General features: G+C 39.0%; 1 protein-coding gene across 1 annotated transcript in view; it reads left to right on the top strand.

Annotated features, from left to right (window-relative positions):
• The first annotated feature begins 572 nt into the window (after nt 1-572).
• The window catches only part of LOC124711291 (squamous cell carcinoma antigen recognized by T-cells 3), a 92175-nt gene continuing 73570 nt past the window's right edge, over nt 573-19177 (top strand). The window contains exons 1-4 of the mRNA XM_047241295.1: nt 573-873; nt 14077-14203; nt 14278-14382; nt 14469-14653. Coding sequence (XP_047097251.1) covers nt 664-873; nt 14077-14203; nt 14278-14382; nt 14469-14653 — 627 coding nt within the window. The 5' untranslated portion in view covers nt 573-663. The remainder of the gene's footprint in view (nt 874-14076; nt 14204-14277; nt 14383-14468; nt 14654-19177) is intronic.

Raw genomic sequence — 19177 nt, 5'->3', positions numbered from 1 at the left:
AGGAACGGTTGATCCATAATTAGAAGCTATAAGGGCAGGCGTAGGCAAAATTTCTTAGGAGGTAGGCCTGGTTGACACCAGGGTCGATACAGTGCAAAAAGAAGGACGATGTGGATCGCTATGTCAAGTAGTGTGTGCTGAGGTAAAATACACTTGAGAGAGTAACCACTAAATCAGTTAACAATTTCTCAGTTTTAACATTTCGTTGACGGGGAATAACAACTTTATTTAAATTCCCTAAAGCGTTTATTAATCGTGCTTTCAACAGTTGCAGTATTTATAGGTTGACTAGTTTCGAATCTTAGAGGTTCATTTTCAAGCCTGTCCTACTAAGGCTGCACTGACAGTGCCTGATCTTAATAATAAACTTTGAGTGGCAATATACGCTTTATATAATGTTTGCAGGATGAATGCCATAGTCAATACATCTCAATTACCAAGTTTGCTTTTCAAAAATCTCTAACTCCTCACTAGCGCAAACCAATGAGATTAAGGGCGGAATCAAGGAGGTTAGGATTCTAACAGCCTTGGACGGAAATGTGTCTCGTATTGCATCTTTGAAGTATTTTTCCAGCTGCGCGACTGTATCTTTGTGTTTTGTTGTTAATGTGTTTGTTATGATTCGTGAAATGGAGGGATTCATAGTGACGAGTAAGTAGTGCAATGGAAGTTGATAATGATGGATTAAGAGACTTATCTTGCTCTAACGAAAACAGTGACAAATCCGCCCATAAAATGACTGCTGAAGAAGAAGTCGAGGGTGGTAATGATTTGTTGTTTGACCAAAATTCCGACAGTGATTCAGATTCCTCGTCCAACTCGGATGAAGAAGAAGCAAAATTGGAAAAAGAAGCACAGGAGCTAGAAGAAAAGGTATTTTTATTTCTAGTTAATAATAAACTTTGATCTTTGAGTAATTGAAACAGAGGTAAATAAACAATTATTTGCTTGACATTTTACCCTAATATTCAATTAGTGTGATACAAGGGCCAAAGAGACAAACGCATCGATTCTGTATCATTTTGGAGAAAGCCAGATCATATTATGGCTATTGAGGTTAAACTACGTAATATGCACTTTCCACATTCTGATCTATAGCGTAGCCTGATATATAGGTTGGGTTGGAAGACGATGGTCTGCCCGTGAGATTGCGAAGCCAGAAAATATTAACACAAAATGCACGATATGTTTAGGATTTGATGTGCAACAAGTGTCAGGTGTACGTTCCCTCCATATTTAAACAATTTTTTGCTATAGATACTGAGAACTAAAACTCAAAGGTAAATTCATTAAAGCTGTACCAAATAATAAACAACCTTTCAGTGACTATTACAATGTATATTATACACCTATGTCATGCAACAGTTTTGAAAACTACAAAAGCAGAGGAGGTTAATACATAACTCAAACACAAATGGTCCATTAAGCGTTGTCACTGCTAAGGTACAAAAATAATTTATGGTGGCTGTGTCGACTACAAACACACTATCATCATCCTAAAATTTATGTCATCAAAGACATGGTCTTCCATTTAGTGCTACTTTGAATCTGTTAGTTGCTCACACCAAGAAAATACCTATTTCAGTGGCTTTTGTTATGGATAGGGTTGACGTAGACTCTGCCATAATACCATCTAGTGCTGTGTCTCTCTGTTCATTCTAGAACAGAGTAAATGAGAAACAAATGAAAATCACAAATCGTATGGTTCTCTTTTCATTCCATTAAAACAGGAGAGCTACAACAAAGTAGATATAGCTCTTTATATTAGCCTATCATGTTGTTGTATTGCAGAGTGATTGTTAATGATGTAGGTTGTCTAAGGACATTTGCCTAAGGTACAAGCATCTGTAAACGTATTTGTATATCATTGTGAGCAACACAAACTACTCGATACTGAGCCTTTGGTTATAAAATTGTATCTACAGTCTCTGAACATGACAACAATGAGCAGTTAATTGCCACTCAATCGTGGTTTGAGTTTCATTTCCTTGCATAGATCCTCCACTACAGTTTGTCTGGTAAATGACAACTCTGTAATTCATTTAAATCCTCAAGCATCACATACTATTCGTGTTGTGATAATAACTCTTGTACTGTAATTCATATACTGAGACACAAATTTTGAGAGTTGTCATGGCCGTAGTGCAGCTGCTTTGCACTCCTATGATGATCAGTCCAGTAATTCAGCTTTGTTTACATTTCTGTGGCAGTGCCTCATTGTTATCAGTTGACTATGGCTTTCAGGTAGATCTGACCCCAGCGTTTTGCACCTCATGCTTGCAAGCTGTTTGAATTCTTCTTTCACTATACAAACTACAGTATTATACTCTGATATACAGTTACCTTTTATACACAGAAGATGCAAGGAAATTGTTGTGCTGTTGGTTTGCATATAGTTGGCAACAATGTGTTAACCTTCAATCAGTTTCTTTGTGTTTTTCTGATTGTTTGTTGTTTTTTGTGATTTACCTGTACTTGTAGGCTTTGTAAACAAGTTATAAAAATTTCATATAATAATTTATTAAATTACATCATGATTGCTTGGATATATGAAAAAAAATATTGATGTTACAAGTTTTGGCAAGTAGTTTCCTTCTCCAGGTGTGCTTAATCCACTAACAAGCTTTGTAGAAATATATAAACAGTATAGTTAGGCACTTTGGACATGATGAAGTCATTTAACATTTCAATGAATGGGCCTCATATCATCACTTGATAAAATACTGAAATTAGAACATCACACTGTGTTATTACAGGGTGACAGTTATTGCACTAGGCCTGTATGAAAAGAAAACGCAAATTAGTTACAAACTCTGACGTACACACACTTTATTCAACATATAAACATCACTGCAAATATTCGGATTTAACTTATGACATGGTTGATATGCCTGTCAACATTAGTGAAGGTGTGGCACAGACAAATAGTTAAATTTTGCGTGACCCACTGAAGTGTCAGAAAATCGATGCTGTCAATGAGCTCCTTAATGGCTGTTTTCAGCTCAGCAATAGTTTTGGGGTTATTGCTGTACATCTTGTATTTTAAATAGCCTCACAAAAAGGAGTCACATGTGTTGGGATATGGAGAATATGGCAACCAATTGAGGCCTGTGCCAGTGGCCAGAGCCAGAATGTGGTCTCCAAAGTGCTCATCCAGGACATCAAACACTCTCCTGCTTTGATGGGTTCAAGCTCCATCTTTTTTGAACCACATCTTGTTGAAATCAGGAACAGTTTGGATAATGTGAATGAAATCATCTTTCGAAACCTTCATGTACTGTTATGCTTATTGACGAACCCATCCAAATGAAAGTGGGCTTTGTTGCTAAACCACCGTACTACAAGGAGGGATCAGATATAAACGAAATTTTTGTTCCTGAACATCAACAGCTGGTAGGACTGGCCCGCGCTTATGCTTCGCTTAGGCGGGACCGCCAGAGTGTGCTGTTAGCTATTTCTCACAATTTCGTCAGTAACGCTCATGATGTCTGACAACAGGTGCACCCCTCCATTGTGCAAAGCATAATTACCAAATTTCTTGCTCATGAAGGAGTTACAGCACTGAAAATTTGCCAAAGATTGACTGCACAGTTTGGTAATAAAACATAATCAAGAACACCTGAGTTTGCCTCACATAAAAAGTTCAAGGAATGAAAGACAAGAATGTGTGGAAAATCAGCAACATGATTGCCGTCCTCGGACCAGCATTACAGACAAAAACATTTGTACGATTAAGACATTATTGCTGATGATCGACAGGTGAGAGTATCAGAAATTGCACCAAAAAGTCGGAATCAGTTGTGGGACCTGTCAAGCAATCATTGCAAATGACCTGCAGTTCCGTAAAGTGTGTTCCAGAGGATCCATAAACCTTTGACCAAAAATCTTAAGTTGAGACATTTGGAGGTCTGTTAGAGGCTGAAAGCAAGGTTGGCGGAAGAAGGTGATGCATTTTTGAGTCGGATCGTCACCGTCGACGCAACATGGGTTCACCACTACATTCCAGAAGTCAAACAAGCCAGTAAGGAGGTGCAGAGGAAAGGGGAAGCAGCACCAGTGAAAGCCAAGACTTGACTGTCAGCTTGGCAAGGTTCTTTCAACCATTTGTTTTTTCAATCAGCGAGGCATTTTGCTAATTGATTTTTTGCATGAGCGATGCACAAACAATGCTGCTTACTAATGCAAACTGTTGAACTAGGCGAGAGTTGCATATCGCTGCAAAAGACGAGACCAATCGATTCGACAGGTCATCCTCCTTCACGAGAATGTGTGATCCCATACAGCAGCTCAACCGTCTCGAAGCTACAGGAAATGCACTGGGCTGCACTTGATCATCCTCCTTACAGCCCCAACTTATCACCCTGCGAGTTCTATTTATTCTGACCACTTAAAGAAGCTGTAGGAGGGTGATAATTTGAAGATGACGAGAGTGTGGAAGACTTAGTGCGCAACAGGCTGGTGACACAGCCCAGTTCTTTTTATGATGAGGGCATCAGAAAGCTGCCCATACGCTGGGACAAATGCATTTCCAAAGCAGGAGACTGTGGAAAAATAAATTATAATTGCCTTGAGTTTTTCAATAAATGAATTTAAATAAAAAATAAAGTCCCATTTATATTTGACCCGCCCTTGTAATTGTGATCATGATGTAACAAATTATTGTACAAACATTTACAAATGTGGCATACTTCCAATTGGTACTATGTCATTATTTTTAAAAAAAAAAAAAAAAAACACACACACATTATACTGGTGTCAAAAAGTGTCATCATTTGTTATAAATGTTAATTTGGAACAGCATACTACCTTTTTCTTATGTGATTACTGTAACTTCTTTCTGTGTATGTACATCATCACCTGACGTATGACATCCATTGCTGGGTAAAGACATTCTCCAAACTTTTCCAATCTGAATGCACATACATACTCTAAAAACCACCTCGAGTGTTCCATTCGCAAATAGAGTGAGGAAAAAATGACTGTCTAAGTGTCCATATGAGCCCTAATTTTGTGTTCCTTATCTTCATGGTCCGTACGTGAAATGTATGTTTGTGACAGTAGAATCATTATGCAGTTGGCTCCAAATGCTGGTTCCCTAAATTTGCTCAATAGTGAATTGTGCAAAGAGCATAGTTTTTCCTCCAGGGATTCCCATTTGTGTTCACAAAGCATCTCCATAATACTTTCTGATGAGTGAACCTGCTGATAACAAATCTAGCAGACCACATATGAATTCCTTCGGTGTGTACCTGTAATCTGACCTGACTGGGATCGTAGACACTCAAGCAATACTCAAGAATGGGTCACACTAGTGTTCTGTTCGCCATTGCCTTTATGGATGAGCTACATTTTCCCAAAATTCTCTGTATAAAACTAAATCAGGCATTCACCTTCCATAACACCAACCTGATCTCATTCCATTTCATATCACTTTCCAACATTACTTACAGATATTTAAGCAAAGTGATTGTGTCAAGCTTCACCCTACTAGTGTTGTATTCAGACGATAAAAGATTGTTATTCCTACTCATCCGCATTAACTTACATTTTTCTATATTAACACAAGCTGACATTCATCACACCAACTATAAATTTTGTCTGATTCATATTGTGTATTCTTATAGTCAAGCAACTATAACACCTTCCTGTACACCACATCATCATCAGGAAACAGCTGTAAATTGCTGCTCACACTGCTTGTCAGCTCATTTATGTATATAAAGAATAAAAGCTGTCCTATGACATTTCTCTGGGGCTCTCCTGATATACCCTTGCCTCTGATAAACACTCGCTCTCAAAGACCACACTTCTATTACCTTGTAAGTCTTCGAGCCACTCTGATATCTGGGAATCACAAACCATATGCTTGGACCTACACAAATAATCTGCAGTGGTGCACAGTGTCAAATGCTTTCGGGAAATCTAAGAATATGGAATCTGCCTGTTGCCCTCCACATGTGATTTGTAGGGTATAGTGTGAGAAAAGGGTAAGCTGAGTTTCACTTGAGCGAGCTTTCTAAATCTATACTGACTTGTATATACAAACTTTCCTGTTTCAAGGAAATTTGTTGTATTCAGACACAGAATATGTTCAACTTCCTGCACCAAACCTATGTTGAAGATATTGGTCTATAATTACATGGAAGTTTCATATCAGCATACATTCTGCTGCAGAGTGTATATCTCATTCTGGAAACATCCCCCAAACTGTGGCTAAGCCATGTCTCCTCAGTATCCTTTCTTCCAGGAGTGCTAGTTCTACAAGGTTCACAGAAGAGCTTCTGTGAAGTTTGGAAGGTAGGAACTGAAGTACTGGTAGAATTGAAGCTGTGTGGATGGGTTGTGAGTCGTGCTTGGATAGCTCAGTTGGTAGCACTTGCCCACGAAAGGCAAAGTTCCTGAGTTTGAGTCTCGATCCGCCACACAGTTTTAATCTGCCAGGAAGTTTCATATCAGCACACACTCTGCTGCAGAGTGAATATCTCATTCTGGAAACATACCTCAAACTGTGGCTAAGCCATGTGTCCGCAATATCCTTTCTTCCAGGAGTGCTAGTTCTGCAAGGTTCACAGAAGAGCTTCTGTAAAGTTTGGAAGGTAGGAGATGAAGTGCTGGCAGAATTGAAGCTGTGAGGACAGGTTGTGAGTCGCACTTGGATAGCTCAGTTGCTAGAGCACTTGCTCGCGAAAGGCAAAGGTGCCTAGTTCGAGTCTCGGTCTGGCACACAATCTGCCAAGAAATTTCATATCAGCGCACCCTCCACTGCAGAGTGAATATCTCATTCTGGGGGTATATATTATTCAACGTGTAACAGCTGAAATGTCACTGTCCAGTGTAGCCTAAACAAACTGCGGTATAGACCAGTAAACAAATTTTTTGCAGATCAGTCTGTCACCACAGACACATTTTTCACTGTCACATTCATTGGCTTTGCCAACTCACAACCAGACTGTTACATTCCAGCATAACCCAGACCTGGGACCATGCTATAGACATCTGTCACCACAGCCAGATCTTTCAGTATTACGTTTGTTGATTTGTCAAATCACAACTAGACTATTGTACTCCAACCTAACCCGGATGTTGGCCTACACTACAGAGCAGTTTGTCTGCACAGACAGATTTTTTTGCACTTACTCCCGTGTTAACAGTTTCATGCTACTTTGCCAGTCAGTGAGATAACCACAGGGTCATAAATCTACATCCATACTGTGCAAACCACTGTGAAGTGCATGTCAGTTGGTACTTCCCCTTGTGCCAATTATTAGTGCTGTTTTCCATTCTGTTAAAGTTCCAAATGTGAAAGGAATGACTGTTTAAATGTCTCTGTGAGTGCTGTAATTAATTTCATGTCCTCCTCTTTATTCCTACAGGAGCATATTTAGAGAGTAATAGCATATTCGTAGACTCATCATTTAAAGCTAGTCCTTGAAACTTTGTTTCCAGTCTTTCCCAGGATAGTTTGTATCTATCTGTTGCAAAATTTTAAACGACTATTTTGTCCATACATTGCAAAATTTTAAATACAACAGAGTCCTGCTAATCCGAACCCCAGTAATCCGAATGTTCAGTTAGTCTGAAATATGAAAAATGTTAGTCTAAGTATGGAAAACTGTGCATTAAACTGCTGTACATACACACTATTTTAATTTACGCAGTACAATAAACATGTATTACAAAAATTGGCAAGAAAACATTAGGCTTAAACAATGCATAACAATGAAAGAAAAGCTGTCAAATGTACTAAAATACAGCGGACATTTTATCCCTAATTTTAAGATTACAAAAACTCAGTCATTGTTTTTGGGCATAATGAAGACAGTCTTTATATGATGCATAGCTGCGCCATCGTCTCATAATCATCAAATCAGCACGTGTAGCAGTGGGCTGTTGCTCCAATAACGTAGCGCGAGGTCAAGGGCTTCTGCTGTGTCACTGTATGGCACCAGCTCTCCTTCGTCGCTTTCAGGCTCATTGTCACTTCTGTCACAGCAGTCCACTTTTCCTGGTCTTGAGTCACAGCGGCAACTAAATCAGCGTCAGTAAGGTTCTCCACACACGCCACATCCCCTGCCATCCACTCATCTACATTTTCTTCACTAGCTTCTTCACATCCAGGGATTGTCTGTATCATTTGTAGTAGATTTTCAACTATGTTGTCCTGAAATTCAACAGATGTCCACAGTTTTCCCCACGATTTTCTCAGAGTATTTTCTGAAATATTCTGGCATGCCTCAGCAGCCCAATAAACAACATCCTTCACACTGGTTCTTCTTTATTTGGTCCACTAAAGGAATTCTATCATCTTGGATCAGCATTCTTAAAAATTGTTTTCTGTAAATCAGTTTTAATGTTTGCTGTACGCCCTGGTCCATCAGCTGTAGAAGTGCTGTAACATTCAGCGGCAAAAACTTCGCCACAATTTCTGCATCACATAATTCCTCAGTGCTGGGGTGAGATGGTGCGTTATCAATCAAAAGGATTGCACAGGGAAACAAATGATTTTCCTTAGAAAACTGTTGAACATAGGGAACAAACTGGCCGTGAAACCGTCTTTGAACAGCTTACCACCCATCCATGCTTTTTTCTGGTTGTGATAATATACAGGCAGGGACTTCATGTTGCAGTTTTGAAAAGCTCTAGGCCTAGCAGATTTTCCGAATAGCATTATAGGCAGCTTGTGATTACCAGCAGTGTTTCTGCACGCTAATAAAGTCACACAATCTTTGCACATTTTAAAACCAGGAGCATGGTCTTCTGCTTCTGATGCCAGGCTTTTTGTTGGCAATGCCCTAAAATTAAGGCCAGTCTCGTTAGCGCTATAAATTTGTTGGGGAGAATACTTTCCCTCTCTTATCATTTTTTCAAACTCACCCAAGTATTCCTTTGCTGCGATTGTCAGAAGAAAGCTTCTTTCCAGAATTGTTAGCTGATGGATTCCATGACGTTTTTTGAATCTGTCCAACGAACCTGTACTCACACTAAAAGACGCATCACCATTCAGTAACTGGTTCAGGTAAACAGCATTCTCCTGAACCAGTGCTCCACTCAGAGAAGTTCCCCTTTCTCTTTCCTGCATAAACCAGAGAAAAAGAGCTTCATCCACTTTATCATACAGAGACTGTTTCAAAGTCTGCCAGATTTCAAGTGTTTTTCCCGAAGATGTTGCACAGGACTGTTCAAGTTTCACTCAGTTCTTCTTCCAATCACAAGTGGTTGCTTTACCAACACCGAGTTCAGTTGCCAGTTTAGATACATTCTCATCATTGTCAACCCGTTTTAAAGCATTCAGTTTTTCTTTGAGAGTTAACGTTGTATGTTTCCATTTACTCATGACGAAAATACGTCCACCACTACTTCTGAATGAATACGATACAACTGCTATGCATGCCAGCGATCAATAACTAACATAACCAAGCGCATTGCGAGCCAACTGGCAGTGCACTGACCTCAGACACTACAAAGGTCTCAACAGTGCACAACAACAAGGGTAGGTAGTGAGAGTGAGCCATTGTTCCCACGCTTGTTCTCATTTGTTACTATGGTTTACCTACTTATCTGCTTGATATACTTCATTTTAGAAACCCGTCACTGTAATTCCGGCTAATCCGAACAAATCGGTAATCCAAACAAGGTCCAGGCCTAATTAGTTTGGTTTAACAGGACTCTACTGTACCTACAGTTCAATAGATTTACCAATTAGTGATATTTTTGTAAGTATCATATTCATAAATTTTCCAACATATAAAATATAACTCATGAAAACATATAATAGTTTGGATGCAATTATCATTTTCACTAGCACATCATTTTTGATGCCAATTACCTCTATAAAATACATGTAACATAATAAAGACACCATTAGAATTGTGTAAATTTGCCTCCTAATGTTGTTAATTCCAAAAAATATTAAATCTATTTTGTTTGGAATATAATTAGCCCATGCAGCAGATGAGGATCTGTTTAAACTCAAAATTATTGCACTTGTAAATGAATCATAAATCTTTTGTTCCATAATTTTGCATCTCTCTTCACTAATGGCACTGCAACAGCAACAAGCTTTTCAAGTTAACACTTATTCTGAGAGAGGTGCCACATACATTGTTGCTTCGAAGATTTTGCATCTTATTCACCAGAGGCACTGCAGGCGTCATGTTGTTTCTGATTGGCTACTCTCAGCCAATAAGGTTATTATGTATGCTTCAGGCACAAGCGAGTGGTGCAGTGGTTAGCACACTGGACTCACATTTGGGTGGACAGTGGTTCAGACTAGCGTCTGGCTATCCAGATTTTGATTTTCCGTGATTTCCCTAAATCACTCCAGGCAGATGCCGGGATGGTTCCTCTGGAAGGGCATGGCCGATTTCCTTCCCAATCCTTAACACAATCTGGGGTCCAGGTACATGTCCTCAGTCTCGTTGCAAACATACGATCTGTATTTTAGAGAATATCATTAGTAAATATTTAATCATCATAAATAAGTGCATAAAAACCATATGTTGTTGTTGTTGTTGTTGTTGTTGTTCTTCTTGTTGTGGTCTTCAGTCCTGAGACTGTTTTGATGCAGCTCTCCATGCTAATCTATCCTGTACAAGCTCCTTCATCTCCCAGTACCTACTGCAACCTACATCCTTCTGAATCTGCTTAGTGTATGCATCTCTTGGTCTCCCTCTACGATTTTTACTCTCCACGCTGCCCTCTAATGCTAAATTTGTGATCCCTTGATGCCTCAGGACATGTCCTACCAAATGATCCCTTCTTCTAGTCAAGCTGTGCCACAAACTTCTCTTCTCCCCAATCCTATTCAATACCTCCTCATTAGTTACGTGATCTACCCATCTAATCTTCAGCATTCCTCTGTAGCACCACATTTCGAAAGCTTCTATTCTCTTCTTGTCCAAACTATTTATTGTCCATGTTTCACTTCCATACATGGCTACACTCCATACAAATACTTTCAGAAATGACTTCCTGACACTTATCTATACTCGATGTTAACAAATTTCTCTTCTTCAGAAACGCTTTCCTTCCCATTGCCAGTCTACATTTTATATCCTCTCTACTTCAACCATCATCAGTTATTTTGCTCCCCAAATAGCAAAACTCCTTTACTACTTTAAGTGCCTCATTTCCTAATCTAATTCCCTCAGCATTACCCGACTTAATTTGGCTACATTCCATTATCCTTGTTTTGCTTTTGTTGATGTTCATCTTATATCCTCCTTTCAAGATACTGTCCATTCCATTCAACTGCTCTTCCAAGTCCTTTACTGTCTCTGACAGAATTACAATGTCATCGGCGAACCTCAAAGTTTGTATTTCTTCTCCTTGGATTTTAATACCTACTCCGAATTTTTCTTTTGTTTCCTTTACGGCTTGCTCAATATACAGATTGAATAACATTGGGGAGAGGCTACAACCCTGTCTCACTCCCTTCCCAACCGCTGCTTCCCTTTCATGCGCCTCGACTCTTATAACTGCCATCTGGTTTCTGTACAAATTGTAAATAGCCTTTCGATCCCTGTATTTTACCCCTGCCACCTTCAGAATTTGTAAGAGAGTATTCCAGTCAACATTGTCAAAAGCTTTCTCCAAGTCTAAAAATGCTAGAAACGTAGTTTTGCCTTTCCTTAATCTTTCTTCTAAGATAAGTCGTAAGGTCAGTATTGCCTCACGTGTACCAACATTTCTACGGAATCCAAACTGATCTTCCCCGAGGTCGGCTTCTACCAGTTTTTCGATTCGTCTGTAAACAATTTGCAGTAGTATTTTGCTGCTGTGACTTATTAAACTGATAGTTCAGTAATTTTCACATCTGTGAACACCTGCTTTCTTTGGGATTGGAATTATTATATTCTTCTTGAAGTCTGAGGGTATTTCGCCTGTCTCGTACATCTTGCTCACCATATGGTAGAGTTTTGTCAGGACTACCTGTCCCAAGGCCGTCAGTAGTTCTAATGGAATGTTGTCTACTCCCGGGGCCTTGTTTCGACTCAGGTCTTTCAGTGCTCTGTCAAACTCCATACATGTGACCTAAAAAAGTAACCAATTTCATACTAATTGTTTAATGAAATATTGTTTTAGCCAATTGTGGAGAAGCCTCTCCAGCTTCTGTTCTTTCTGACAGCTTGTTCGTTAACTATTGTGATGTCTGTATTGAACTGTGCACCAAGCCCTACTTTTGTGTGTGGGAGAATATATCATGTCTCTCTTGCTCACATCCTAAATCAATTTCATATTGGTTTCATGTAATATTAGTCCTTCCCCATCCTACACATAATGATAGTTTGGTATTCCTGTCCATATCTATATATAAATTAGTGGCTTCCTTTGGCGTAGGTAATTGATACTTCTAAAATGTAATACATATCAGTCTGTGTGTTTCTGAACTGGGAATGTTTTGAGATGATAATCCCCATCACCATTAGAAACTCCTGGCAAATCAAAAGAGTCATTACAGCTGTGGTGTCACCGCCAGACACCACACTTGCTAGGTGGTAGTTTTAAATCGGCCGCGGTCCATTAGTACATGTCGGACCCGCGTGTCGCCACTGTGTGATTGCAGACCGAGCACCACCACAAGGGAGGTCTCGAGATACGGAATAGCACTCGCCCCAGTTGTACGGACGACGTAGCTAGCGATGCACACTGACGAAGCCTCGCTCATTTGCAGAGCAGATAATTAGAATAGCCTTCAGCTAAGTCAATGGCTACGACCTAGCAAGGCGCCAGTAGCCTTACGTAGCGTGTATCTAAAGAGTCTCACTTGTCTCATCAAGAGCGATGTACCAAAAGGATGGATTAAAGTTAAGTATTCCAGAAGCTACGTACTTTTCTTTATAGCATTCATTACGTATCCTGTTTCAGACCTCACGCCATCCTGCTTTAGCTTAGCGCGTGCCTTTCGGCTTCCTCTCATTGTGTCTAGGCTGTCTTGTCTAGACACAACAACAGCACTGTGCTATGTTCACATGGGAGATTTTATTGTTAAATATGGCTACTTTTGTCAGCATCTTATGTCTGTGTGTGATGAACATGTTGCTGCAGGCAGTTGTGATACATAATCAGCCAGTTTACATAAATCATTTAAGGTGAATACTGGAATGATTCATTTAACAGTTAGTTTGCAAAACAAGGAGGTAAACAAGAGTGTGTCAGATCCGGGAGCACCAAAATATTAATTATCCATCCGTTAAATAACCAATGTAGTTTTCAAGCCATTTTCCATTTTTGTTGGGAGAAATCCTCACTTGGTTATCCATGTCGACCTCAGGTGGAGTGTACACGAGAAGTTAAGTAAGATACTTTCACAAAACGTGAATCATGCAATTGACAGGCTGTTTTCACACACATCATTGTTGTCTTCACATTCAGATTAAAACCAAATATCATTAGAGATTGGTCATGTGATGCTACAGTGTTGCCACATTAACTGTAATTTGCACTTCTGTTTAAGTTCAAACAACAGAAATTGGGCTGCCAGCATGGGCAGAAAGTATTTTTTTTTTTCTAGCAGCAGTTAAATGGAGTGCCAGTGGTGCCTTTTAACAGAAATTCTTGTACATGACACCACTAAAAAACTGCATGCCAGCTGATAATGCTTTGCTGTGGTGCAGTGGCAAAGACATGCAGTTTGTGCGTGATGAGGAAAGCTTTGATGAGAGAAACTGAGTTCCATGGTGTGAAGACCCGACTAACATGTAATTTTAATCAGACTTTAGTTTAAAGTGTTGATGGGTGTCTTGGACCTATATCCAACCACAGAAAAAAATGTATATCCCGAACTAGCAAAGACACTCTACATGGGGATCAGCACTGTAATGAGAGCAATGTACAACAATGAAAAAATTATTTCTGGGTCATTCAAGACTTGAAGTGAAATTTGAGTCTATGTTGTCAGACAATCTGCATGAATGTTTTAGACCCTTGGCTTGTGCATTGCAAAGGACTCTCCGTAATTATGTGCATTTCCTAAACTGTTGGTAACAGACTGAGCTAACTAGCAGCTGTAGATGAAATCCTGTTTCATATGTAAGTTTCCTAAAGCTACTAAAACTATTTGTGTTTTTTCTGTAGGTTGGTGTGAATCCATATGACTACAGTGGACATGTAGCTTTGATAACTACATTGCAAAAATTAGCTGATCTTAGCAGACTGCGTGCTGCCAGGGAACGCATGTGTAAATATTTTCCCTTGGCACCTGGTAAGTAGATTTTATTTTAAACAATACAATTTTGCTTATATTTCATATAGTAATGTGATCACTTTATGTTCCAGGTCTTTGGCTGTCTTGGTTAAGAGATGAAACTGCTGTTGCTACGTCAGAGGAAGAAAAGAAATCTGCCCTGAATTTATTTGAAAAATCAGTGCAGGATTACATGGGTAATTTTCTGATTTGTTATTAATTCAGCTTTACATTACTGACTCAGGATAATATTTAAAATACCAAATTTCTAATTTTCTTCCAGCTGTTGACATATGGCTAGAGTATATCCGATACAGTCGCAGTTGTGTCGGGTCTGCCTGTAATGAGGATTATGTGCGTGATGTTTGTGAGAAAGCTGTTGCAATTGCAGGACATGATTTCAGGAGAGGTACAGAAGTCTGGAAGGAATATATATTATTTGAGAAACAATTAGCAGCTGTAAAAGAGGTATGATGTTATGTGTAATATTTATGAAATAAATATGAATATAAGTGTAACTATCGCTTTATGGTCAGTATGTGGGGCCTTTGTATTAGTTTTTTGATGAGATTTTCCTCTTTCTCATCCTTGATGTTGCCATGTGTTTAAATTGAAAATATCTGTCTGTGTTAACCTGTTCCTGTTTGACTACCTGAATTGTTTAATTTTTCTTGGTTGCATTTCTTTGGAAATGCTTTTTCCAGTTCATCAGTCTTCCCAAACATGGATGTTTACTTTACTAAATTCTCATGTGGAAGATGAATGTTACCTATGTAATGGAAACCATAGAGAAGAAATACAACACACATTTGCTGCTGCAGTCAGCCTTGTTTTCAGTTTTGCTGCTCTGTTCTTTTATTTATCCCCTTCTGTTTTCTTTCCCCCTGTATTCTGGGGACTCTTTTTAAAGCATTTAGTACAACAAATATACTTAGTCCTTTCTTCATTTGATGCAAATTATTTCAGTGGGAACAGTAGAGATGAAAGCACCAATTCAGTTTTTGAGTTGGTAAGAAGTACTGCCACATTTGAAAACTACATAAAAACTTTGAAGCTTCTGTTTTATTCATGGTTGCATTTGATAGAGAGAAATATGCTTCAAAATATATAAGTCCAAATGTTGAAATTTCAAAAATTGTTTTAAATGTAGATTAATAATTAAATAAAAAACATCTTAATGCTGACCCATAAACATTGGTTAAAAGCACAAAAAAAGTAAAATACAATCCACACTTGTGCCCCACAGGCCATCATAAGGTATGCAGGAGAGGATACATGCTGATGAGCCAAAACATTGGCTGCCTGTTTAATAATGTGTAGGTCCACCTCTGGAACACAATACAGCAGCTGTTCTGCTCGCTTGTATTCAGCAAGCGTTGAATAGGTTTCCAGCGTTACAGGGCACCAGACGTCTATGCACAGGCCATGGAAATCCAGTAAATTACTGGCTGGCAGTCTGTGGGTGCCAGACAGTGTCACAGATGAATGGAGGGGTATTGGTACCCTGCAGTAATGTTCATATAGTCCACAGATGTCATATAGTTCACAGATGTATCTGATTACTACCGCAGCTCCCACAGAAGCCCAGGTCAACATCTCCCATAGCATAATACTGCCCTCAACAGCTGTGCCCATGGTACGGTGCTCATTATGAGCAGCTGCCCACCTTGGTGACAGCACATTGGGACACAATTGTTGACCTTAACTAACAAGAAACTTCATTCATCTGAGCACATAACACATTTTCATTGATACACGATCCAATCCTGCTGCAGTCGGAACTGATTCAACAGTGTGTGCTGAGAGGCATGTTCCAAAACACTTATGCCTCCACCAGCATTATACTCTTGTCATCAGATCAAACTATCTTTATTTATAGAGTGGGAAAGCATCTGACCTCTACATTCAGTGGCAAGACATTGGTGTCAGACACCTTGTTGCCTGCTTGTGATTTCACCATCCTTCATTCTCATTCCATAGATGCTCACAACAGTAGCACACTAGCAGTTGATTGGCTTCGCCATTTCTGAAATGCTCTTTCCTGGTACCGCTGTAACAAAACTACTTTTTGTCAAAATCGCATGTCAGTGAATTTCCCCATTTGTGGTCCTTATAATTGCTAGAATGATTCCTTGTTTGCCTCTGGTCTGGTCTGGTTATGCACTTTCCTTATTGTGTCACACAACTATAATGCCACCAGGTAGCATTCAGTCTCATTGTAGGCGGTGGTGAGAATGATTTGGTTCATCTGTGTATAATGTACAGTTATAAAGAGACAGAGTGGCAGGCCAGTACTTACTTTCAGCAGTGAAATTCCTGTACAGTCAATATAAACATTAAAAGTAGATAAATAAACAGCTATAGCTGGCCTTCCAATCAGTTCTTTCATCAGGGGGAAAAGAGGGATAGGACTGGGATTGAGGGCAGATCGGTCAGACTCCGGGGTGAGGAAAACCCACCTGTTGCACCCATTCTACATTCTCTCTCTCTCTCTCTCTCTCTCTCTCTCTCTCTCTCTCTCTCTCTCTCTCTCTCACTCACACACACTCTCTCACTCTCTCTCTCTCAAGGTGAACAGTTGCCAGCCATTCTCTCTCCTTTTAATTTTACAGTTTTACTAAAGTGAATTTTCCATTTGATTCACTCTGTAAAGTAAGGGCATTTGTATCCTCACCTCATACACTTCTGGTGAATGTTGTGCAGGAAGAACAACCACTATGCCTACACGAACTTCCGTTATCATTATTTACTACACAACACCCAAATGCGAGGAATGTTATCTACAGCTGTCTGTTTCAAGAGTGAAGCTCCCTTCATGTGTGTCTGTCTGCATTCAAAGTCTCATACACAGGCACTTAAAAAAAGTACAAAATAGACATGAAATAAAATCAAACAAAGGTATTTCTACGTAAAGTCCTTTCTCTTACTTTAAAATTGGCAACACGGACTCTGTTATGGTTCTTCATACTACCACCCATTCACCAAATTGCTACTTTTCTATAATGGTAACACTTGGCACAACTACTTCGTGCTTAACCATCAGCTTTCCTGTATATTGGCTAGTCCTGTAAACAAGTATACTGACTTCAGTATTCCAGAAATTTTACATGGGACATGAAGAAATAACGTGCAAACTGCTCATGTGTATTACGTTACTGCTAAATCCAGAAAAGGTCCATGAAGCTGTTGATGGATGTCTTACTCCTCTCCTGTTTGTACATTATGCTTGTTATCAAATCGGTCTTAGTGAATCAATATTTTTAGTTCTTCACATATGTCAAGCTTGCTTTCTTTCTCCACTATGTGCATCGCTTGTAAATCATCTCCAGTGCATGGATAATATTCCTTGTATTTGTGTATTGTATGCTAAGTCACGATAGCGATTATCTTCACAACCATTACATCCAATCCTTACAATGTATAATATTAGAATATGTTAGCTTTTCTGTTTTTAGTGTCGTGGTATTTACAACATGTATACATATAGGTAATAATAATACAGGGCATTCAAAAGTGTTTATCTAGATTTTAAGTGATCTCAACTCTGAAATTAACATCAACACAGACACCATATTTGACACATGCATACACACAATCATAAAGTTTTCAGTCATTTAATACACTCAATTTGAGTGTAACTGGCAACGTCTAAAACATCCAAATTGTACTCTGTACTACACTATACATTTTGTTGCTTGACATTTTTAAAGATTTGCATTCAAAAAATGTGCGCCTGTCTGGTACAGGTGTTACATACACCTTGGTCTTAACGTATCCCCAAAGGAAGAAATCCAGTAGGGTAATGTAGCTGTGGGATTGGGCCATCCCTTCTGATCCATTGATTTTGAAATTCTTCATTGAAAGAGTCCCAACTACATGTTGTTCACTGAGACAGTTCTCCATCTAGTTGAAACATTACATTGGGCTGCTTCATATGAAACTGGGGTATAGCATAATTCTGATATGTCTATAAGCACACAGTACCAATAACATGGAAGAAGAATGTACTGATGACTTTGGTATGCATTAGCGCACACCAGACACTGATGTTCCAGGTATCCCTTGTGTGCTTCCTCACAATCTTTCCGTTGCCGCAAGTACACATGTTACATCCATTTACAACACCACTTAAATGAAATATTGATTCATTTGAAAACGCTATATGCTGTAAATAATCTTCAATCCCTTTGATATAGAATAACATATTATTTGCAAGGCATCAGCTTTTGCAAAATCTGGAGTTTTTTAATTTTTTAATTTATTTTATTTATTTATTTATTTATTTTTTAATGTACAGTTGTGACTAGTTCTGTGATCTTCAGTGCCTGAAGCTGATGACCTGTGTGTCTCTCTCTTTTGGATGATGACTGCGTCAACACATTTCGTATGTTTTCGACAGTGTCTGTTGTGGATGAAGGTTGCCTGCTGCTTTTAAAATATTTGCATCTATGCCTTAACCAATTTGACATCTGGTGATGGTTTCCCTTAGTTGTGCTGAACCTTTGTTGTACCATGATTGGAGATATCCGGGCTCCCAGCAACAGTTTCAGGAGTCATGGAAGCTTAACGAGTTTGTCAACACACGAGAAACAGGATAGCATAGGTCCGTGGCATAAGTAAACAGCAATATCTGTTAGAATCAGGGTAAACATTCTGGGATACCTTGTATAGTTTTTGAATTTTTATCAGTCCTTTTCTTAATCCACTTTGCCATTTAGCAACCAAAATTTGAGTTTTTACTGTCTGTAACACACTCAATATGACTACACAAATGCATGCAGAAGCACGCAGCTCTTATTTTTAGATTATCTGTAGTCTGTTAATCTTAAATGGTGAAGAGCCATGTATGTAACAGAGGTGTCTTACAGGCTGACTCCTCCACAGTTGGTCTATGTGTTTTTCTTTTTTAAGAATTTTACCACTAAATTTAAGCCTTGCATTAGCTTTTTCGACAATTTATGTGGCTATTTCAGCTAAAGCCACGGTAGATGT

The sequence above is a fragment of the Schistocerca piceifrons genome, chromosome 8, assembly GCF_021461385.2.
Source record: "Schistocerca piceifrons isolate TAMUIC-IGC-003096 chromosome 8, iqSchPice1.1, whole genome shotgun sequence".
Classification (NCBI taxonomy): domain Eukaryota; kingdom Metazoa; phylum Arthropoda; class Insecta; order Orthoptera; family Acrididae; genus Schistocerca; species Schistocerca piceifrons.
The sequence above is the reverse complement of the archived record's forward strand: the minus strand, read 5'-3'. Positions and strand labels throughout refer to the sequence as shown.